This window comes from Pocillopora damicornis, chromosome 4 (genome assembly GCF_964200805.1).
Source record: "Pocillopora damicornis chromosome 4, jaPocDami1.2, whole genome shotgun sequence".
Classification (NCBI taxonomy): domain Eukaryota; kingdom Metazoa; phylum Cnidaria; class Anthozoa; order Scleractinia; family Pocilloporidae; genus Pocillopora; species Pocillopora damicornis.
Window position 1 is genome coordinate 13,114,484 of NC_142673.1, and position 25,047 is coordinate 13,139,530.

General features: G+C 37.3%; 1 protein-coding gene and 2 long non-coding RNA genes across 5 annotated transcripts; 1 reads left to right on the forward strand and 2 right to left on the reverse strand.

The window, feature by feature from the left end:
* Positions 1 to 212: 212 nt before the first annotated feature.
* Positions 213 to 2,019, reverse strand: LOC149046867 (uncharacterized). Its single transcript, XR_016186072.1, has 2 exons — positions 930 to 2,019; positions 213 to 519 (listed from the first exon to the last, which is right to left on the reverse strand). It is a non-coding gene; the product is annotated as an uncharacterized LOC149046867 (long non-coding RNA).
* A 4,839-nt stretch (positions 2,020 to 6,858) lies between these two features.
* On the forward strand, positions 6,859 to 24,425 carry LOC113666512 (histamine H2 receptor-like). Of its 3 annotated transcripts, XM_089204698.1 has the most exons (4): positions 6,859 to 8,835; positions 11,443 to 11,534; positions 11,924 to 12,011; positions 21,366 to 24,425. In XM_089204698.1, exon 4 carries the CDS (start codon positions 21,430 to 21,432, stop codon positions 22,480 to 22,482), a length of 1,053 nt encoding a protein of 350 aa, XP_089060824.1. In that variant the 5' UTR covers positions 6,859 to 8,835; positions 11,443 to 11,534; positions 11,924 to 12,011; positions 21,366 to 21,429; the 3' UTR covers positions 22,483 to 24,425. The 3 variants fall into 3 exon arrangements, with proteins under 3 accessions (XP_089060824.1, XP_089060825.1, XP_027038101.2); XM_027182300.2 differs by lacking the exon at positions 6,859 to 8,835 and having other exon boundaries at positions 8,878 to 11,534; XM_089204699.1 differs by lacking the exons at positions 11,443 to 11,534; positions 11,924 to 12,011.
* LOC149046868 (uncharacterized) lies at positions 11,881 to 21,372 on the reverse strand. The gene is made up of 2 exons (XR_016186074.1): positions 19,450 to 21,372; positions 11,881 to 13,459 (listed from the first exon to the last, which is right to left on the reverse strand). It is a non-coding gene; the product is annotated as an uncharacterized LOC149046868 (long non-coding RNA).
* Positions 24,426 to 25,047: the final 622 nt, after the last annotated feature.

Genomic DNA, 25,047 nt, shown 5'->3' on the forward strand with positions numbered 1-25,047 from the left:
TAAAAATGTTTCGTATTCGAGCGAATTGCATTATGACCGGAAACGACAACGGGAAAATCATAAACAAAGCAGTTGTTTGCGTGACCGTGCCACATTTTCAAGGGTCAATGATTTTACTGTCTTTTGGATTATTGGGCTGCGCCTTCGGAAATACAATTTGCCATCCAAAGAAAGGCAGACGGGGAGCAAAACTTAACGAGACTCTGTGTATCGTCACGAAATTTTTTAATAGAATTACTTTCTCACTTTCGTTATCCCAATGTGTGACAACGAAAGTCCAAGCGAGTCCAATCATGACAAGTTGTGTTTGTGGAGAGCAACCTATGACGATTTCCTAACTTCAAGAGGCAATTGATCTCTATGTTCTGTCCGTCTGTATTCTCTCTCAAAATCGCCATGTTGAATGATATCGGAAAAGGAGCGGTAACGTATGACCGGAAACGCCAAGCGTGCACCAAATAAGGGATCATTTGGAAATCAGGGTGTGTGTGGATTTTGGCACAGTTCACCGTTCTCCTCCTGCAAATAAAAGTGTTTAACCCTCTTAAAATAAGCCAGATGTTGGTTTTACTTAACCCTGTTACTCTTCGAATTTAAGACAATCCTTTAAAAAAGGTAAAAAGTTTCAAGAGACACTACAAAGCCCTCAACGCTGAACCGGAATATAAAAGTTTCGGTTTTCCCTCTTGTACCCAAGGTATAATCAACATATCACGCGTTAAAATCAATACAACAAAAACAAATGGATTGAAAATTTATCTCTATTGTGATATCAGTGGGCTGAGCCAGGTTCAAAGGCAGACTTAACCAGAGCCGACTGTGAACTTCCTTTCAGCCGTATAAGGAAAGATGAAATTGAATTGTAAACAGCATCTAAAAAAAAAATAACGTGATTGAAAAAAAACCACTTTTTTGGTATTTTATTTTACCTGTGAGGAGGTATACTAAAACTACGGCAAGCAAAGCTGCAACACCGTTTCCGAAGTTAATTAGATCATCCACAGTGACGGGAAAGTTAACATGTAGAGTAAACTCATAATTAAACAATGCACTCGATATACCGTTGAGACGTAACTGCTTGGTTTCGTTTGCTCTCAGCACTGAAGTCTGTCCAAAATAGATAAAAGATCATTGAAGTCCGACTTGGTGCCAGAGTTAGCCAGAGTAAAAATTCTTGGTCATTAATTAATTTCACTCTCGTTTATTGCTGAGAATAACGTTATAGATATTAAAAACCCTTGAGCGTTGAATGACGTACTCCACTTTTCAAACCACAAAATTTCAGTTTAACAAGGGCAGTGCTTGCAAAGAAAAGCGAAAAAGGCCACCTCGAATCGAACAGCCTGAATTTTCTTCACCCCAAAAATTGGCCAGCAGGGAGCCTCCGACAGGATGTAAACTTTCAGGATGCTAAGAGGCGCTTAATCATTACTTCCTCAATTTTGAGCTGAAACCGCCACGAGGTGCAAATCTCCTTTTTTCTTTTTTCGCTTCAAAAAAGAAACACTCTCCTGCTCGAACGATGATTAAACCAAGGATGAGATGCGCTGTTTCGTTCCTTGGACGTTGCTGAAAGTGTGGTTTTCTAAAACAAAAAACTACCTAATGCATTAAAATATTTTTGGACACGTCCGTTTATGAACGAGTTAAAAGAAGAGGGAATCATATCTGTTAAAAATTGAAAAAGCGAAAAAAAACTCAGGCTCCCTCTAAAATTTCATTACAGTTCAACAATAAAGGAGAATCGAGGAGTCGTAAAAGACCGCAACATGAGACTTTAGAGTATTAAGAAAAGAAAGAATTTTTTTTATTAAACAAATCAGAATGAGTAGGAATAGGTTAAGATTATTAATTCTTCTTTGAATGAAAACCATCAAACCGTAAAGATCTCAACAAACGGGTGTGTTCTTCACTGCTGTAATGCGTTGCTTTAGTAAAGTTCATGTGCATTAGGTCTGTGACTGTAAGTAACAACTAATTGATATATCAGTCATGTTTTGTGTTTGTCTTTCTGATCAGTTTACTCGCGTATCACTTTCATGTGTTTCCGAAATGGGACAGGGCATGTTAGATGACTATCAAATCATCACATTTACCGGCTGAGTTCGGAGGTCACCGTGAAGGAAGCGTCTCATGTGAAGCAAGAAGATAATATTACAATCGTTTCAGTTGCCATATTTGTTTTTACATCTTACAACCTCTGAACAAGTTACAAATACACATCTTGAAAATAAGGAAATTTTTCTGTCCCTGATCTCTTCACTTCTTAAGTTAAATAAAGCTATCCAAAGTTAGAGAAAACTTTACACAACCCAACTTTCGGTTCAATGCGACTAGTTGTAAGACTTGTTGAGCAGTGACCTAAACTGGTAATTATCTATCATCAGGCTACCTTTAGAGACGCGTCTCTGAAACAGAAATCAATTCGCGTAAGATAGCTGTCGGCACTTGGCGACGCACACCGATCCTCTCCCTCTCGTATTTATGGTTTTATTATTGATACACTAAACTGACAAAGACGTAAACTTATTATTTAATAATAACAAACACTCCCACAGCCTCTGTTTTTGTTTCTTCTTCCTTCTCTCGAAAATCTCGCTTTTCTTAATTTGCTTTTTATTTTAGGAAACCATTAAAAGAGAAACATATATACACTTTTGCACACCTGAGTCAAGCACTATTGTGTATAAATAATTTTCGTCGTTTTTTTGTTTGATAAACTTCTGGTGGAAGATTCATCCTTTAGTAAGTGATAAATTATACACTAAGTAACACATACGAGCAGAAAGCCGAAACAGAGACCTTCCAATCAAAAAGAGAATAGGAAGCGGTGGCTGCGCACATTCACGAGATCTCACGTCCGAAGTCAAATATAGGGACTGGTTAAGTAGGATATCGGTCTAAATTCACATGCCTCCATGCAGGTAAGATTTCACGATCAAATCGTGAACTACACTCTCGCGTCACGTTCATGTTAGTCTCATCATCCCGAACTGTCTGAGCTGCACTCAGGATTCAGTGTAGTTAGGACTCAGTTAAACCTTCATTTGCTACTGTTCATTTAAGATTCGAGAGCAATTCTTCTTAATGCTCGAGCGTCCTTTTGAGATGTTTTTGTCAAGGTCTGACTTGTATACATTTTGAAATTTGTGAGGCTAAGGACGCCTACCATCTCTCCCCCGCTGATCTGCTGGAGGACCACGTGGACACATTGCTTTTTCAAAGTGAAATGCTGTTAAGTCCCAAACGATATGACTCATAATTGCAAAATTATCAACATTACAGGAATAATTTGTTTCTAGAGAAAGTAATGTCCCAATATTTTCCCTCGTCTAATCGCAAGAGTAACAAATTGATGAGGTTTAGAAAATATTTGGCACATGTTCATCTTCAGTATTTATGTGAATAATCTTTCCTGTTTCTCCAATTTTGGCTAAAACATACCACTTGTCCGAAAGGAAGTCGTTCAATTCATTTCCAATCTAGGATTCTTTTTTCTCCATTTATTACCCAGAGGTCATTTACTGCATTACCGCAGAGCCACAGAAAATAACTTCGACAGGCGAGCATAACTGCATTACCTGAAAAAAATCTTAGTCGACATAAATTATTGAGCGGACAGATAGGAAGCATTACGTGAGAAGATTCAGGGAAACGGAACCATTTCAATGACATGTTCTTGTCACTTTTTTGATGTCAAATATCAATCCCTGTGGTTAATTAAAGGTTTTGAATGAGACAGACCGTCGACGGTTGTCTGCCTTCGGTCGTTAACGGATGGCGAAGTTAGGTCATATTCGATATGCAACATTCTGTTCATAGGTCTTTTGATAAATTCATGTATAAGTATGAAGGGGGTAAGTTTTTTAAGGAAACTGTGGTGCTGTCTTGGTGAATCATTCGAAGCATTCGCCTTGACGAAGTGCTAACGCTCGAAACGTAAGCTTTGAAACTTTTACGGTGGCCAATTTACATCATTAACTCAGTAAGTAAAACCAAATGATCTGTGGGCATGTTAAAGTATAGCTGGATATACAACTGCACTTTGAGGATAAAATTGCAGTCGCTATGGATAACGATTGATAAACGGTTCTCTAAATAAATCACTCTGTAAACCAATGCTCTCAGCTCCGTCTGTCAGTTTCCTTTGACATTACAATGGACCTAAGACGTCAAATTGAACCAAGTATCAACCGATACCAATTTCGAAATTTGCAACTTTAATTAAAGTTTTTATAAAATAAGAAACATACCATCGAATGGAAACACATAGTACTGGGCAACCTGAATTGGGAGATGTCTCCTATGTCGTGACACTAAACACTGGTAAAATATCGCATAAAGAACATAAATGGAACAATAATAAGACCATTACGAATGGCAGAACAGCATTCAAGTGGACAGAAAATGACGAATTTAATTTGTAGCTTCTTCAAGACTCTAAAAGCTAAGACGTACCTCCTATCATTAAAATGTTTATTTAATTTGCGGTTTAACTTCATAAATGTTGAAGTTCAGGATTAACAATACAAGCCCTTTTATTTCGCACTAAACTTTAGTTTACAGGTTTGCTGTGCACTTCGAGGTTTAAGATTGTCTCAGCAATAAGTTCACATGATAAGTATACTTTGTCGCGCTGGAATACTGTCGTGTTGAGGCGAGGTTGCGGGATGATAACGAAAGCAAAGTAGTCTTAACGAGGTCACGTTACTTGCTCAAAAGAGCAAATCATTACGGTCGGAACACATGCACTCTGATCACATCGCGGCAAGGTGAGCTTCCGACATGTACGAGCCACATGGCACCTCCAGTGTGAACTTATGGTGCTGTAAAGAATATTTATTTCCTACATACTGACAGTTTCTTTGTGAAATACTATCGTTCGGGTCCCTGATTGGACGAACGACGTTAGCTGCCAATCTTTAAATTGAAATGTGAACAAATCATAATATGTTTTGTTGATGCATCGCAACTCATGAGTAAAAATCTTTTGTGTACACTTTCCATAAAATTATCTCTATATCACGACTAGGATGGATGCGTGGGGCACTGGATGGGACGAGACACTAATAAATCAGTTGTTGCCTTAAACCTCACCATGTAGTTGTTCTGTCTACCCATTGAAAATTTTCCAAAAATTACCATTATGAATTTATATTACGGCCAAAAAGGCTGAAAGTTGTGAACTTTTCAGTTCCTACCGATTTTTTAATATAAAATTGGATTTTCCATATTTAACTGCAGTTTTCTCACAATTTCCTGATTCGTTGCAGCTATGACTTGAAAACAATAAAAATCTTCCAGTTTTAGCGCAATACGCCGTGTAAAAGTTACATAATAGTTGTTTCTTAATTATTGATTTTTTTCAAACTGCTTTAATCTGATGTAAGAAAAAACGATTTCTGAGGTGATTTACTACTTTTTTTTATCTGTTTCTATGACGGTCATTATTTAATCTTATAACTCTAGCGCAAGCCTCAATAGAATCGATTTGATTTGATTTTTTCGTTTTAGATTATAAAGCAGTGACAATATGTAAGTGGAATTCAAATTTATCAAAGGTGCTGTAGAATTCTGCATTTTACACTCGGCTGCTCTTTTAAATGTGGATTAAGCTCTTCCAGCGAGGTTCTTTGATATTGCGCAACCAAACACCAACGATATGAGCATCTAACAAAGAGGAAAAAAAGAGTTCTGTGATTCACGAGCAGTAATTCGTGAATTACGAGGTCGAATCAATTTCTCCGAATTTTAGGAGGTGAGAATTACATATTTCCTTCCGTTATCGATGGAAAAAGAATTAAAATAATAAACATATTTTCCCCTTTCCATCGTGACAAAAAATGACACTTATAAGTAATTGCAACCAAAGAAAGCACGTTTATTAAAGACCAGCTTTTCTAGGACTGAGTATTCAACAACCTACTGGGCAACACTAATTTCGGTCATACAACATGCACAAATTATTTGAACATAGTCACAGAAAGTACCGATTAGAATGAGATTAAAAGTTAGAAACTTGAATGTTATTACAGTTGGACCAAAACCAAACAATAAGGTAGGCGGATAATAGCAAAGAATAATCGAGGACATGTATGTCAATTCAAACCAATTTTCTGGGAAGGAGAGGAAGTTAGTTTTCATTCACGGTAGTTATCTTTGTGGCCTTGTGCCCCAAATGTTTAATGCGGAACTTACTTGACCGAGGTGACTCTCACACCCCTTCCGGTAAAGTGGCGCAACTGAAAACCACGACTCAGAGTTTGCCTTATCTAATTACCACCCACAGAGGGAGAGCATTTGAACGTGTTAACAAAACTTTTCGATCTTCAATAGCAAAAAATTTTGAAAATGGAAGGTGCTGTTAAAGTTAAGTTGTCTACGCAAAATCGTTGTCAAACTGGGATCACAGAGACGAGCGTATCAAGAAACTAGACTTTATAGATGTGGCGGTGCACCGATACATAACATTATATCTAGCCTAATAGACTGAGAAACTGCTAATTAATTAAAAATTTTAAGAAGATGTGCTTAATTTTGCGTTGGCTTAAGTCCCAAATCATTAATGCTATGGTAAACGAGTTCAGAATTGCCTACGCGGCACTAATTTAGAATCAAAACAACGGGGAGAACAGGTATCGACGTTGAGATATAAAAATAACATTCCACACGTACAGACACACAAACTTTTTTTTTTTCTGGGAACAAAGGGAAGTTTAGGATTCATGAAAAAATACTAGTCCTACGTGGCTTTTAAAAGGTCATTAGATGCTTCCTATTGCGGCATGATTAACACGCCCCTTCCGGCGACTTACGCGCCCTTTCCGGTAAACTTATTATGGTTATAGGACTTAACTTGCTTTAAAGCTAGATCACAATTTACGACTCTTGAAATATAGCCAATTGTGATCCGAACTATTCTACTCATAATTAATCCCATTTGCTGAAAACTTCACCAAAAGCCTTGTACATTCTGGATTGAAGCCATTTATCAAGAGCTGCACATTTGGAAGTTAATGAGGTTTTACAAGCACCATTGCTCAACGAGTAATGGTTATTCTGTGACGCAATATGCTCAAATTGACTCATAGATTGATTAGTGAACGGTGCAATAACCATGCGTTACGCCGAAAAAAGAACAAAAAAGCCGCAGTAAAGTTCACTCACGGGAAAGAAGACTAAAGAAAGAAAGAACCTTGCGTTCACAGGATACCTCAAAGATTTCAAGCAAAAGATAAGTTTTTGATATGTTACAAAAAGCCGCTATGATACAAGGAAAAGCACTTTTAAAAGATAATTCACGAGTTCCTATAACTATGATACAATTCGAGACAATTCAGGAAAGAACAGGAAAACCTTGAGAAATTATAGCTGAACATCACAACCTTGCAAGGTTTTTTAGCTCAAGGTACTAAGGAAAGTGACAGCCTTATAAACGGTGCTAATTTCAAACCCTCTCCCTCATTAAAGTAAACGAATACAAAATGAATAACTCTTGGCTGAAAGAAGTCCCCATCCACTTATTGCACGAAAAAGCATACTCTTGTAAATATTTCCAAGGTCGTTTATGAATTTGCGGAGGATAGTTCTTATTATTCGCGAGCTTATTCAAAGGTCCGATAATTTCCTGTTCTCCACTTAGAGTGGTAGAACTTAAAAACTTGGTGTATTACCAGCCTAATTGTTGTTATTTTGTTATGAAACAGCTCATCGCTTTGGCCAACCTATCGACCGTAACATGTTTCCAGACCTGTAGTTCTTGATTCTACAACACATTTCACCCTCAAATGAATATGCAGATTTGTCAGTCGAGTACTTTCCCGAGAGATAACAGCATGATAAGAGTCCATTCTGCCGTAGCTAATATCACTCTGAGTCAATAAAAATGACAAAAAATCCTTTAGCGTTATCGTGTCCCAAAATGTTACTTTTCACCTTAAAGCCCGCAAAATTCATGTATTCAAATCTTAATTCATGAGTCTAAAAAGATCCAAGGGATAAAGCGATCTGCCACCGTATCGCTGTTCACAGCAAACCCGATAAATACAACGCGTTGTGATTGGTCCGCAATAATTTTCTTTTTTTAATTGCAACGAGATAAATGCAAAAATAAAACGCACACCAGTTTTTCAATAGAAGTCAAAAGTGAATAAAGTATTTTGCCTCGAGCGTTCATTTTACCAAGAAAGAGTCTTATAAATATTTGCAAAACTGCAAACAGCTTTGGAAACTCTTGCCAACTGCTTCTTTCACCGCACCCTCACTACAAACTGCCTATCTTTATTACACAAATTAAAGGAAAGAAGCAAGCGCTTCTTCTTGTAAAGGGCCTCTGTAATCACCCATCAATCACATAACGCTGTAGCAGCTGCTTTTATCGCGAAATTAACCGCTCACTTTTCACACTGATCAGTGCTGATCTTCATTCTCGGTGCCACCATAACCAGACTGCAAAACAAAGAAGTCACTGGGAAACCTTCCGTAATTGAATATAAATATAGCAGTTCCCAGTTTTTTTCCTTTTCACAAAAAGAGACTCCATAAACCAAACTTTCGTATCCAATATCGTAATTAATTTACCCAAATCCCGTCAAATGTGAAAGGTGGCGCTAAGACCCTATTGTTCACAGACCCACGTATGGAAATGAACTTGACTGAAAAGTGAGAAATAAATACAAATTCAATAGCAAATTTAAATAGACGAATGGATAAGATAATTAAAAAAAAGTATTCCGCTCAAAACCCAGCTTTCTATCAAGATTTAAAGCAAGTCAGCCCATCCATCAAACAGCCACAAGAAAGTGATCGTTACAAGGCAATTTCGTTCTAGAAACTGTGAGTAGAAAGTTTCTCAAATTTATTCCAATAATGTATTCCTATAAAAAAAAAAATACCCTTATTTTCGTATCATGAATGGAATTGATATAAAGTGTAGGGAAATATTACCTATATCGCCTATAGAAGATTTCTCAAGGCGAAATCATTTGTTATCTAATAATAAATTTGATAATGTTGCCTCCTCTGCATCGCTAACCCGAACCCGATCCGCTAAATCACCTGACACAAAATTTTTCAAATTTCATTTCAAACACCCATTCCAGATCGTAACTGACAGCGACTTTCTTCCGACAAAACTGATGCACTTTGTCTTCATCGGTAGCACATCATGTTCGCATCGATAAGGAATTGTCACTATTAGTACTGTGCTACCGGCTTTGTTTGCGCATTTAGCAAAATTAAATGGATCATCCTTTCTGTTGATTCCTGACTGAAAATACACCATTATAATTCAAATTCGCAACCGCAGTTCCAACAACGCAGCATATAAAAGCCCAGCAAAGATTCATAAAGTTCGCTGGGAACATTTTCTTAAAAGAGGACATCAACAAACTACGAAAGCCAGTTATTATTGACTCCAGACACCATTATAAACTGCTAAAATTAAGTGATGATGGTTTCTTTGATCACGTAGTACGACTGGATCATATGCACTTTAACGCGATGCCGAACTCATTTGAAATTTTATGAAATATGTATTGGCTTAAATGTTTCCGTTGTGAGACTGTTATTCACCTACGGTTCAGTAAACGTACTGTGCACATCAAATTACATACTGTGGGCTCCAGGAGAATATAATTGCATTTGCTCGTGCTTTTTTGTTTTTTGCTTAGTTTAGTTTTTGCACTCTCACAGGTTATTTTAATCAATCTTATTTTGTGTGCTTAGCTTGTTTCATATGTTAGGTTTTATTTTGCAGTTTGAATATCTTATCTTGTACGTTACGTCCAGGTTTATTTAAGCGATGGTCGAACTGAGAGTTTAGGGAAGGAAGAAAAGTTTTAGATAGCGTGATTCAGTCACAATCCTTTTTTTGCGCCTCGATCGCTTCCCTTTGCTGTTTGATTTGTCTCTTTCTTTTACTGGTTAAGATAAATTAAGCGCGTAAAGAAATTTTGTGACTTCGGGCATGTTTTACAAACACACGTGCACCAAGACTTGCGATGTGTTCGATATTGCTTTTCAGTACTTGAACAGTAATAAAACATAGCTAGTACTAGTTTTGTAACAGTGTACGCAACTGTGCTCATTTGGCTGTTTTGTTAAAATTCGGTGCAAAGAAGTGAGCTTCATGTTATCTTTAAAGTATCGTGATTCCCCACAGCCCATTTGAGTGCCTTGGCAATTCAAGCAAATTCACCTTTATCTTTGTCTAGAGCGAATGAAGCCACTCTATCTTTTGCAATTTAGCATCCCATTGGAATTTACTTGAAATATTCTTGTCAAACACGAACCACCTCTTCTCGGTACACAGATAAATCATATCCGTACGACAGATCTTTAATTTTTCGACGCGATTCTACCTCATCGAAATAATTTCAATTCTATGTAAGGCCTTATCCTTTCCTCCGTAAAATGTAAACACAGACTGTAGTGTGTCTTTGTCAGCTGTCTTGCCTGTCGCTTACAACTTATTATCAACTCCTAAGTTGTGAGTGAATCGGTAAATATGAAAAAAAAAAAGAATTCACAGAAGGCTGTTCAAACTTGTCTAAACACCTTTGCAGGAACGCCCATACACTTAGTGCTTTATCTAAGAGTGGCAGTAGCCCGTTGATATTTTTCCAATTGCACTCAGATACATGAGAGAAAGGTGTAGATAAATTCATGAATTTCACTCTGTGGGTCTGTTTTCGGTAAGTCTTTATGGTAACAATATAAATAATTAATACGCACGAAATGAATGTATTCAGGATAAGCGAAAACAGCAGATGAGAAAAGCCGAAGCACTTCCCAGCGTTTTCATTTTTCCGTGAACGATATACTTTTTTTGCTAAAAGCTATCTCTTTTTATACCTTAAATTACCAAGATACGCCAAACCACAAATGGATGTGCTTTATTATGGCTTTGATGCCTTGCTATGGGGTATACTCGATTTCAAAAACAGTAACACCTAAAAAGCGTTAGCAATGAACGATGAGACCTCACGGTTTCATGGGTACCCAAGCACATGATAACCATCATTAGTTGCGCGTGGTAAATAATAGAGGCCATGCACACTTCCCTGAAAAAAAATTGCAGTAAACTGATATTTTTCAGGAATAAGGGAAAAAGTAAAGCACCTACTGATTACGTAACACTTGAAAAAAATTTTCATAAAGCTGTTGGGTCTCATCCTTTATGGATTATGCTTTTCAGGTGTCAACGTTTTTGCAATTGAGTGTTTTCATGGTGGATAGTAAGAGCCCTTTGCTAGGCTCAATGGCCGATTGTTGCTCTACTGGCTCTTGCAAATGTGAATCAAGTTATTGTTAACTCGCGCTGAAAATCTTCGTTCTTCTGCAACACTAAGCCTAAAGGGGTTACCTTATAAAGCGCGTCAGTACTAAAAGCTCAACACCCAAGCTTTCGCACGTTTAACTTGTTCTGTCAATCTTGTTAAGGAACTTTGAGCAGTGATCGTTGTGGCATAAAGGAGAGTCGCCACTTTTTTGTTTGCCTTCAGCGTTTTCGTCGCAAACAATTAAACATAGGGGTGAGTAAAAGTTAATCGTCTTTTCTTATGTTTTGCAATAAAAGCCTTTCTAATGTCGCTGTGATCGGGATTGCGATGTTGCTACGATACAAAGAGTAATCGGACATTTACGGAATAATGATACACTGTATCGCTGACCATTGTCTAAAATTTACGCTTTCTCCTCTCAATCACATACGAAAGTTATTGAAATTGGAAAAAAGTCCCTGTTTACTGAGGGGCTCATATTTAATTTGCACTCAAGCAACACGGCTTCTCTAAAAGATTTTTTCTAAAACTAAACATATGTAGGATAAATATTTCATGATTAAACACAATAATTGTCAAAATAAATGCTAAATTTTACTTGTTAACCATCGATTATTTATTAACTTGTGATTTTCCTACAGGGACCATAAAGATACTCACAAAAGCAGTTGAAAAAACATTAAATTTCCTCTGAAAAATATTGTGGCAAAAGAGCTGTTTTAGTGAAAGGTGAGTCGCCACGTGCGAATATATACATATTTTATTGATATGAAAAAATATAGTGGATGTTATACAGTTTGTCAGTTTTCGAACGGTATTGACTGCAACACTCGTTCTTATCGCGAAAGTGGACAAACAAATGACCCATCGGTAAAATAGGTAAAGAGAGAGTCTGTAAAGTAATTAAAACACAAAAGTGTTTCGGAAAATCAAATTGTCATTGCTCAAGCACAAAGTAATAACAGGTTGCCAACAGCTGAAATAAACCACAATTTACAAGCTAACCGAGACTGCGGAAAGATTTTACATATCCATACGTTTATCTAGCATCAAATTCTATTCATTTATCTGCATCTAGAAATAAACTAAATGATGTCTGGGAAAGGTGAACATGGGTGCGCGTACACCCGTTGTTGTTTTGTATTCTGTCGCAATTACTTAGACTTCGTGGAACACAAAAAGACTAAAAGAACCTAGCGTTCCAAGAAAGAAAAGTTCAGTCCAATGTGATTTTGAAAAGAATTTAATGAATAAAAAAATTAAAATCCTTCTGAAAATAGACGGGACTAGAGAGTTAAAGATATCAGTCCTGATACATGCAGCTGGGAGAAAAGGTGTACTACTCTCTCTCATCCGTTAACTTGTCACAAGTTAACCGATTCCTATCACTAAAAAAAATACTGCAAGTGTGATTAACTTTAACTGAAAATATGTTTAAAAAAATATGACATAAAAGAAACTTATCGTGACAGAATTAGCAACATAGCAGTTTTTGGCTTTCCAAAATGTCGCCACCATATTTTAACAATTACTGTTTAAAATATTTTAAAAAAATATGATATTAAAAGAAACTTATCGTGACAGAATTAGCAACATATCAGTTTTTGGCTTTCCAAAACGTCGCCACCATATTTTAACAATTACTGATACGTGCATGAGAGAAACAGCTGTTAACATTGCTAGATGTGAACGAGTTGAATGGAATATTATCGTAGGCAGCAAGAGCCTGTTGTGGCCGGCTAAGTGGGCCCAAATGAATAAAAAGTCAGAATCGTTTTCCGCGTCTGACAGATGTTTTATTTCGTCACGTCACTCGTTTAGAAAAAAAAGACGATAAGTTCTCATAAGAGACCAGTGCGGACCAAAGTTTGAAGTTATTTGCTGTCTATCCATTCATTTCCAGTCAACTTTACCTCTGAATTCAAACAATCTAATGAACAGATGTCTGGAAAATTGACATAAAAGAAAGCTAATCATCCACAAATTCAAATTAGAACTGTTAAAACAATCTTGCGGTTTTTTTCAGCCATGAACAGATGGAAATGACCATCACTCAATATTCATGACTCGTCCTTTCCCTTGCAATCATCGTGTTCAGTATCAACGACTTAGTTACCAAAGTGGGCTCGGTTCATTTGAGCTCAAGCTGTATTTCCTGGCGCACTTTGTAATGACACCTGTCGATGAAAGAACATTTGATAATAACAGGGTAATTTAGTGTTATCAACTGAGTTGAAAGCGTAAATTGGCCACCGTAAAGAGTTTAAAGACTGACGTTTCGAGCGTTAGCCCTTAGTCAGAGCGATCGGAGAAATTTTGGGTTGTGTGTGGGTGTATATGCAGAAAGTGGGGCTACGGTATTGGTGGAAGTATGGTGACGAGAAAACAAGAATAAATTAGTTGACTAATTGAGCGCTCTTTGATACCGTGGGGATTTGGAGTGCCGATTTGGAAGATAAATTTTTGTTCTCAGTAGAGGTTTGCGGCTTTCCGAACTGCCAAGATGTTGGGAAGGGCTGCAAACTGCCGTATGCTGTTATAATTATTAGGGAGATTAAAGCGTCTAGCGACTGGTTTGGATGCGTCCTTGTCAATTGTTTCTACGTCGCGAAGGTGTTCTCGGAATCGGTCACCTTGTCGTCTTCCTGTTTCATCAATGTAAAACTTATAAGCTATACATAGGTCTGTGTGCATCTAAAACTGTGATCCTGAGAGTTTTAATGCAGTCTACGAGATTACACAGTACAAACTCAAATCGATTAGCAGCAAAAACATAATTCACACCACTAAGGCTAAACATTTTGTAACCGCGTGGTATGAAAAACCCAAGAACTATTGCGAAAAATGGGGACGTGGCAACTTTAGTTCTGCCTGTACTCAAAAAGACAAACATGAGATATAGTATATGAAATTAACAGGTGTAACAGATGTCTGAACTCCTTCGATGCCAAAATTACAAATGTTTCTAAATGAAAATTGAAAGTTCGAGAGCTGACAAGAGTAAGATATAACTGTCAAACTGTCAAAAACAAGACTCAGTTGCGCTATTTCGGCGCGCATGTGTTCATGCTAACTACATTCCCTGTCACTGCCACATCAAATTTGGCTCTACTGCATACAAATGAATTTAATGTCATCTTTCTCCTCTACTCTGTATGGATCGTGTCTCTACCACTTCTTCATCATTATTATCATCATTGTTATTATCATTATTATTACTATTGCTACCACAATTATCATTTTCACAAATGATGGCTATCATTAGGTCTCCTTGACCTTTTACCATCTATACCAAGTTTATTATAGAGTTAGAGGTGTGATGTAACACTGTGACAACTTATTTTACATTAAAGTGCGATTGTTTGTCAGAGCGACATATATTAGGAGCAACGTAGCTGCCAAATAACAAATCGACTCAGAGCTACCATAACTACTGTCTGAAGACGGAGAGAGCGAGAGAGAGCGCAAGCAAAGCGGCGGGACGTGTTTTACAATATTTACCGTGACTTCTTCCACTATGTTATTAGATCATGTGTATTATTAATCAAGAGAACGAAAAGTTCACAATATTAACGGTACGGGCCCTTTAGAAATAAATATAAAACACAGTTTGACTCTCCTTTAGCAATATAAATTGTTAAGGATTGACTGCCTGAGCAAGGTTGCCAGACTACTCTTCGGTAGATGATTCACCATACTGGCTGTTGTAGGAAACGATGAGGTCCAAGCGCTTTAGCGACCGTTTTCGTTGTGAAGGCCGGGTATCCTATAATGAAGGTTTGTCACTATATATTTAAGACTCAGTTCTAACTGATCTTAGGAGGGGTTCGTTCCATTGCATAAATGCACCGACCTACTTTGGAAAACAATTCAAGCAATGTCAAAATCATTAAAATAGAATTTCAACACAAAGGTGATAAAAAGTCTAAGAATAATACATTTTTTAATTACTTTCCCCCAGTTAGTGATGTAAGTACAATTCAGCATTTAATTTGTTTTCGGTCAACAATGATTTTATTAGTGGCTCTTGAACTCAAAATCTTGCATTGTTCTTCCACATCATCACAACAAGACGAAAACATATAAACTGATTTCTGCGCACCACGACCTATCAGGATATATTCCAAAAGGTTAGATATCTACATAAGTTTTTTTCAAGAGAAGAACTAATTTCGTTATCTTTCCATTATTTCACGTTCATTCATATCAGTGTTGAACAAAACGGACTCCTGCTTCGCGGTCGTCTGATTTTGTTAACTTTCCCTATTATTATGGATCCCATTGGATCGGAATCCACTCTACATCATTACTAGTGATAATTTTTTAGACCATGCCACTACTCCGGAGTAAAGCATCTACGTTCAAGGTATCATTACTTAACAATTCAAACTAAGTAGAGTCGTTTACGATTGCCGACTGCGGACATTTCACGGGTACAAAGAAAGCTCTATTTTTCACACTCTTAAGATAACGCTGCAAAAGCACACCGGCTTGGTAAGGACAAACAGATGATTCTTTGAATAAAACAATCAGGGTTGTGTAACGTAGCGAAAAAACTCGAGCACTAAAGCTGTAAACGCAAAACAATTCCCATCGATTTTCATTCTTGATTTTCCCGATGGTTTTTCAATCACTAAAATAGAAAAAAATTGTATGAACTAGGAGAGATTCACATAAGCATTCTGAGTTTTTCAACGTTCATTTCATTAACATATCAAAAAGAAATCAATAAGAGTCGATAAGCTCAAGACCTTTTCGCTTTGAATTAAAATAACAAAGGATGAATGCATTACAAACGAAAAACAACGAAAAAGAACAATTTACACCTTTATCATTACCAGTGATACGTTCTGAATCCCAGCAACGCATTGTCACTGACTATACCTCATTGAATGTGGACTACGCTAAGCCAGCGACAGACTCAACGCATTAAAAAGGCATCCCTCGTTTTAAGGTCAGTAAACACGTTACAAATTTAAGAGCGTTTACAGCTTATAATCATACATATTTCTACAAAGTTATTTTTTCCTGAGTTAGATCAGTCATGGCTCTTGTTACAATTGAGTGGGTTGTACTATTTTCTGTACAAAAGTATTTCAATTTTTTTAAAGTTAATTACCATGCATGCATCGCATGTCTGCATTTCCAAATTTCGCTGAAGAGTACTTTTGACAAAACAGGCAAATTGCTCGAAAGCTCTAGTAAAAAGAAATAACCTCAAATTTACATCAATTTACAAGGGAGTCCCCTGTTCATGAGGCCAAAAAAAGGCCCAATCCTCATCAAACCCAGAAGCTTTAGTTAAAAGTAACTCTCAAGTGTATTACTTGTTTATAAAGCCAAAAAATGCTAACTAGTAGTCACTGGGAGGTGAATATATGAGGCAAATGAGCAATGTTCTGATGTCTTTCCAGTAAATACCTAAATGATTTCAGCATTCACAATTAAGGGAAAGCCTTAGTCCCATTTGTGTAAAAGCTATCAAGTTATATAGTGCCAACTGTTAATATTTGCTTGCACTCAAATATAGAAGAAGAAAATAATCTCGGCGTCATATATTTGCATTGTACTTCAGTTAGCAAAGTTCCAATGAAAAAAACAGCATTGTTTTATTTATTACTTTCAGTTTTGATTGCGCAACTGCCGCAGTTTCTGAATACACGAGAAGGTAAAAATGATTTTTCAGAGAAAAAAAAATTTTTTGAAAATGCGCACTTTTTGTCCTCTGGAAGTGACATTAAAAGAAATCACGAAATCGCATTTCAATTGGGAACAATATGTTTAGTGCACCACTTTCCACCTCTTGATGTCATTCGCACATGGTTGCCACCTCCACACTAAGCAACTAAAGAAAATCCATTTCACTAACGAACTAAACAGTTGGCTGCCCCTTCCAACCAATCAGAGACGCACTTGATAAAATCACTGAGGCTGAAGTACTAGACAGAGAAACTAAAGATTTTGCGCCACGGTGTTTATCGTGTTTTCTTCCTTAGAACAATGATAGGCGTTTATTCGTGATTGGTCAACTTTATTTCGCACCACAAGAAAAACAAACATAAACCTGTTTCCGAACTCTCTAAGTGTTATTTCTCAAGAAAATGCTTAAAAATGGAATCATTTCAAGCCTGTGCGCGGTAAAATCTTGATGAGTGTCTTCTCCAGAGGTGCAACTTGCCACCCGCCTAGTTGTCTCCTCTAATGAAAAGAAAACACCGCTGTGCAAATATCCAGAAACTGCAATTAACTCGTGATTAAGATCGTTATTTTCATCGTTGCCCAGACTATTATCAAGTAATAAAGGAGGGTCTGAATGGGGGGGTCAAAATGTCGGTTGTCGGTTAAAATTTCATTACTTTGTCGGTTGTCGGTTAAGATTTTTGACCTTTGTCGGTTGTCGGTAAATCTCAGTTAATAATTAAAAATACACGTTAATTATTCACATTTATTATGCAATTTGCCCAGTTTTAAGACTTTAAACTCTAGACGAAGTGTAATACTTGTAATAATTCATTATTTGTTTTCACTTAAACCTCGTTAACGCAGTGATTTCCGTTTCCTTCTCACTTTTGACTCGTCACCTTTCTTCTCAGTGTCTTTCATTGACTTCTGCTTGCTTTTATCAGATGTAGCCGGCGCCTTCAGCAACACTTCTGGCTTTCCGGTCTTGTGACCTCTTGGATAATGTGTACTAAAATATTAAATACCGTGTGTTTTAAGTTTTCTCTTTAGTAAGCTTTTGAGAAACTTACACAGTTCTTATCAGCAAATGCTCGACAAGATGTATAAAACGTGCACATCGAGCGAAATCTCTCGTGCGTAGCTTCCCTCGAGGAGAGAATTGAATATTATTTGAACGTCTGGTTTTCTGAAACGAATAAATTTAAGGGCGTGTATAAATAAACGGGGTCTTTAATATGTTAAGCTACACTGTTGTTCATTCGCCAATTAATCAGAAAGAAGCTTATAAACTGATTTACTAGCTACTTCTTTGTAGAGATTTTTCTTCTCAATTTTCGCATTCAAATGGACGGTGAAAAAGAAAAAAAAAACATTCCGCTCCACAAAACAACAAACAAAAAACGGTGGAACCAGAGTTTAACCACGTTAATATCTGAGCTTAATATTTAACTACAGAACTAAAGTGATTCATCAAACTCCGCTGCACGCGTTCCACACTTACCGTTGAGCTCACTGCTACTTTCATCCGATATTAAATTTGGAAGTTCAAGCTGCCATTTCCCATCCGTCACAATTGCAAAATTTTCGCATTTGCCCGCAGGCGATTTCGCCAGGCGAAATAACTTTAACGAAAATCCGCCAATTCCATATTGATGTGCCTGCTCCTTTAGTCCTAAAAACTCCGTAAGATGTTTTTTTTAGTTCAGATACTCCTCTATGAGCTTCTTTGTCTACTGGGACCCTGCTTTGATGACGTTCGATGGCGACTTCTTCACCTTTTCGAAAAAAACTCACGATGACTTTAGCAATCCCAGTCATGACCCGACCGCATGAATAAACAACGAGCAATAAGAAGACAACAGCAGGGCGTCTCGTCGGCTCGATTGTGATCCGCTGTTCTTGAAATGAGACAGCAGGGCGTCTTGTCAGCCCGATTACGAGCCGCTGTTCTAGAAATGAGCCCACGCTGCTCACCGAAAAGAAGGATCCCGTGGATTTAAAGTAATTTGAAGACAAGAAATTCTATAATTCGGCTAAATTTGGAATTAATGTGGTTACGTTGGGTGAAGAAGGATTTTCTGAGCTAGAAATCATCAAAATGCTGTTCTTTCTGAATACAAACATCCCTATCACGTCTGACCATGTCGGTTGTCGGTTAGAATTTATTTGTCGCTAGTCGGTAATTTTTTCCCCATTTCGTCGGTAGTCAGTAATTTTTTACGCCCTTTGTCGCTAGTCGGTTAACCCCATTCACACCCTCATAAAGGAGGTAAGCCACTTAAGAAATTGTGGTGCAGCGTTTTTAACGCTGTGACGAAGGGCTAACGCCGGCGCTCGAAACATCAGCTCTAGAAACTCTTCACAATGGCCAATTCACATTACCAACTCAGTTGATAAAACCAAATTATCTTATGGTTAAGTAATACCGAGCTGTGGCAAATTAAACAGACAGAAGTTCATTCGTACATTCTTTGGTCAAACTTACCTTACAAAAGATATCATTGTGAGCCGTCACTGCATCCAATATAAACACTGGGTCCTAAAAAAATCTTGGCTCTGATTGATAAACATGGGCAGTCCTTGGAGAGCTTTCTAACCGAAACATGATTTATATTAAGCGATTAGTATTTCCTTTATAAGTAACCTATAGGTTTTTATATCCATAAACAAATCATACGACTCAAACAGTTAAACCTAACACAAACATAAACAGAGAAAGATCTTTTTTTCGTCACGAGCATGGGAAAGCGAAAAAATTTTGAGTCCCCATGAGGAATCGAACCTCAGAACTCCGATACTCTACCACTGAGCCACAGAGACTCCACGGTGAGCGAGGTTTATTACGAAGTTCATATGACACGCGTCCTGCATGCTGCTAGGATCATCAACAAACATAAACACTTAGAATCATGACTCGTCTTATTGATTTGTTACCTCTGAGGTAAAAAAAAATCAGTACGATGAGAGTTATTAAGAAGGTCATTTGAATGGGCTTTTGTTAAAATGTGTTTGTTGGCAGTTTAACGAATCGTTTGAAAATGAACCAATTGTAACAACTTGTACCCTAAGTAGACGGCTGGGATCAGTCTGAGCGGACAAGTTCTGGCGCACTGCGAAACACCCATTGCTCCAAAAATGGTGAGCATGTGATGACTTCAGCACGTGATCACTTCGCGGAGATCGACTTCTTTCGTATCATTGCTTAGAAATCATTATAACATTTTGGGGTAAAAGCACCTTTCGAAAGCCTTTATATTTATTGATTAATTCTCCGTAGAGATGGCCACCTATTTCGAAAGTTACCGTGATCCGCAAAACGGAAGACTAATCACAACTCCCGTTTATCGGCCTCGTAGAGATTAGTTCGTTCGTTTGACCCTTTTGAACGCTTCAAAATAAACCGTGTGGAAGCCAACGGAAGAGGCGGCTACGTACAAGTAAAAAAATCAGCCAAAATTAAACCGTTTCAGTTTAGAAATGGTTATCATCCTAACTGCTTGTTGCTTTGCTTACAAAACAACGTAGACTGCGAGCAATCCATCCTTTTCGGCGAAGTCCGTGGCGCGAGTAAAAAAATAAACCGGTGAAAAAAATTGATAGAAGAGGGCCTCTTGAAGTTACCTCGATGCGCCACGGGAGCTCCATGAGTGAGGCGCCTGGCTTATAGAGCTCCCACGACGCATCGACGTCATCTAAGAACCTTCCACGGCTCGCTAACATAAATTTTTCTTTCACTTTTTCAACTCATGCAACGGACTTCGCCGAAAAGGAGGGACTGTCTATAGTCAAAAAGCAACCAGAAAAGCAACGGAAAATTGCTTCGAAAATGAGAAGATGAAATTATAAGCCATGAAAATAATTTTCATCCGTCTTCTCGTAGTCACCTTTAAAAATTTTCCTAGGTTAAAATCATTGTAAATGCTCTAAATATAGAGCGAAATTAATTTATTCGAAAGGAACACTCATTCATCAGAGGACGCAGCTAAAAACCGTCACTTTACTTTCCTTCCTAGTTCACAATTTCATCGCATCGAAATGTCATAACTTGTATCAGTTTTGTTCGCTTGCCTCTTACGATTTTCGACAACAATTGTGGAAATGTAAGAAAAAAAAATTCCCAACCACAATTAAGGTACCAGGAGCGAGTACAATGAAAAAGGCAAACAAAATGTCACCTCTCGTCCTATTTTTGTTCAACCTGATAAAATATTAAAGGAAAGATCTCTCTTAACATTGGCTTATGATTGATATGCTGTCCAGGAGCGACCAATTAGCGTGCAACAATAAATAAATATTAGAATATTACTGTTTTTCACATTTCTTAAAGATGTGAATGCTATTATCTCAGTTAAAGAGCAGAAGAAGTGAAAATTAACTCGGAATCTTTTTCCACCCCATCAGAAACAGGGAGCAAAACCTCAAAAGAACGAAACCCAAGAACTAATAAACAAGCAGACCAGCTTCGATGGCGCTCTCTGACGCAACAATGTCAAACGACAGTAATGTAAATTACACCTCAAATGACGAAATGGACTCTCATTCCCAAGAAGACTTTGATGTAATCATAGCTATCTTCGTTATCCTGTGCACGATTGGGCTATCTATAATTGTTATCAACGGCTTCGTCATTTATCTTGTGTGTACCAGACAGTATCTGAAGACAGTGACCAACTTCTGCCTGGCAAGCCTGGCGATATCCGATATGTTATCGGGTTTGTATGCAGTACCACTCATTATCGCCTGTACCACCCATAATAACTATTATATCTGTGTGGCTATGGACTTGGGGCAAAGATTCCTCTCGATATCAACCGTGCTCCACCTACTCTTGATAACATTGGAGAGATATTTTACAATTGTGTTCTCGGTCATGAGAACTACGTCAGTCATCTCCAAGAAAACCTGCGTGGCAATTCTTTTGGTAGTCTGGTTAACCTCACTCTGCGTCTCACTCTCCCAAATCTCATTCATGCGCGATCCAATGAAAGCACCAAGCCAAAGCCAAATCACCTTCGATTTTGTTTGCCTGGCGGTACTAGCCGTTGTTCCTCTAGTGATAATGGGAGTGGCGTACTTCCATATTTTCTACACTCTAAGGAAACACTGCGAACAAATAAAGCGCGACGTATCTCATATTTCTTCGCAGTGCACGCAACACAACTCCAAAAAAGAACGGAAAGCCCTGCTTATCTACAGCGCAATGATTTGCGTTTTCATCGTGGGATGGTTCAACTATTTTTTCAATTCGTTGCAAGAGGATTTAGGCAATAGGGTAGGGATCCCATTATGGGCTGATGTAATTTTATTGATTTTGAGGTTTAGCACTGGTCTCCTAAACCCACTGTTGTACACCTTTCTCAAGCAGGATTTTCGGCGAGCCAGAAAATCAATTTGCTCTTCGAGAAAACGTGCTGGATGGTATCGTCGATCCACATTTACATCTTCGTTTTCCACCAGAAAAACAGGCCTTTCTTCTAACTCATTTGCCGAGTCTCAACAAATGGCGTCTTCTCTTTAAAACGTGCGGATTATTGAAACACACTCTCGCGACTCAATCGTTACCTTTTACTAACTTCATAGTCTGCCACAGAGTGGAACAAAAAGAAGTGATGAGTGAATTCAAACCACATTTGGACTATCATCAAAATGATGTGCGTAACGTAGTGTTTTTTCAAGGTGCGCAATGGACGAGCCCAATCTAGGGGATAGCCCCTCTCCCCCTGACAGGAAGAAGTGTGCCCCAAGCTGACGAAACCCAGCCTAATGCACGCCCTAAGAAACACGGAAGGGAGGAAAAAGCGGACGCGCGAAAAATGGGGTAAGAGGAGGTAAAAAAAAACTGATGGAGCCGTAACTACCGTTTAACGCTAGTGCTCTGTTTCGTTCGTTTCCAATTACGCAAAAAAATTGCAAATGAGTTTGCATTTCAGTAATTACAAGCATCAGGTATTGTAGAGCAAGAAACTGTTTAAAACACAGATGTTACACACCAGGTAGAAAAAAACACTTGTAACTATCATAAAATTTGAACTACAAATATGTGAAGTTAATTTACTTACTTAGTCCGGGAAAAATCCTTTCTTTGCATATGATATCATTTCTATGAAGTCATCACAAATGTACCTTGATTTTTCCATGTCTTCTTCATACTTAAACTGAATTTAAGTACTTAAATTACATAAAACTTTTAATGAACCGTAAACAAATAATTGCAAAGTGAATTTAATGGAATAAAATGTTGATACTGCCAACTAAAGCAAAGGAGGCTATGACCGTCTACCATAGCCATGTAACAAGGTTTTAGAAGTCTACAAAGCTGTTGTTGTAAATCTCTTATTCCCAAGTCCTAATATAAAGTTCTCCCCAGAAGCTTCCATACCTATTCTTGTAAATTCATTAGGAGAAATTTTTGTTAAACCATAAGAGCACCTCAAATCCTCACTGTGATTAAGTTAACTTATATTCATGAGTTGTTTGCTAAATGTGATTTAATTTTGCAAAAATAAGTAACATTCTTTTAATGCATAAACTCCCTCTTCTTAATAAAATCCTTTTCTAGAGTAAAAGGTCAGTTGTTCTCATGTTCATACTTCAAAAGGATGGAAATGAATGCTAACACCAGGAAAGCTTGAAAAAATGTTGGACTTTAAACTGATTCTAGGTTGAAATAAATTCAGGGGTAAAGTAATGTATCTAGAACAGGTGGAAATTCAAACCAAACAAGTTTAAAACCTTGATGACCTGATATTTGTTTTGAGTAACAATATGATTTTCAAGTCTTCCTTTTAAGCTGGATTTCAAATGTTCAATATAACTACCATACTGTGTTACTCTTACGAATTCACATATCATGGTAGGAATTACCAGTAGATTTTATGATTAAGATGAAGTTTTCTCTTGACCTCAGGATGTGGATCAAAAGAGTAATGCCTTATTGGGTTCCAGAAGGCCATCAGTTCAATACCCATCTTGCAGACTCAAATTTTCTTGGTTTAAAGCTTAAGTTTATGTAAAAGATACCACAGACATTCCAATCCTATTCTCCTTTAATTATAAATAGTTTAGCTACTTGCAATGAAGTGTTAAGGCTACACAGGATTGCTTTGTTATTGCTTTATTTCACCCTGTGATTAGTCTTACAAACTTGCTCTATCCCATTAAACAATCAGATGCTAAACAAAAAAAATGGTAACCAGCACTTTCCTTAGCTTTGGTTATTTCTCACTGAGTTCTCATTGGCTTACAATGATTACCTTTGTTATAATATATGGCCCTGTTACTTTCATTAAGTCTAGTTTTTGACAGTCAAGTGAAAACTGCATTTATTTTTAACTAAATCACACACTTGCAATGCATTTTTTTATGATCTAATTTTATGATTTTTAAATGGACTTCAATTAAACAAATGTTCAGGAAATAAGGTTACATTTTCTCAATTAATTAAATATTCCTGGCAATACATTCAACATTTGTCTTGAACAAGATTTATTCAACTAGTTATTTTGTATGAGAGCTATATCTCAAAAGAAAGCCAAATATCTCCCTATGAATTTTCTCTGCAGGTAAAGCTAGATACCACCAAAACTTCAGATTGACCTTATATTATTGTTATTTAAATCTAAGTATGAACTTTTTCAAAAGCATAGTTGGAGACTTGTGAAGTGAAGTTAGAGTTATCATGGTTTACACCTATATTCAAAAATCTACAAGTCACTGACAGTACGTAAAAAGATTGAAGGCTATAGAGTGTAGGAGTTTCATTTTGATTAAAACTATAGAGAAAAAGAAGCCGCAGAATATTGGTAATTTTGAAAAGCAATAATAATTAAAACACAATAATATAACACGAGTTGTGTTTTTTTCACTTTAATCACATTTAGCTTTCCCCCATTTCCTATCACCATGAGGGCCCTTTTACACTAGTATCTGTTGTACCCCTCTCACTCTAATTCTCCCATGTCATAGCAGTAACATGACAAACAGCATTTCAGACACTGCTTTAGATTTGATGCAAATGCTCTAATGATCATATTAGAGGAGGAGTTTATTACATTTAACTCCTCCTGATAAGGGAAAGGGGGGC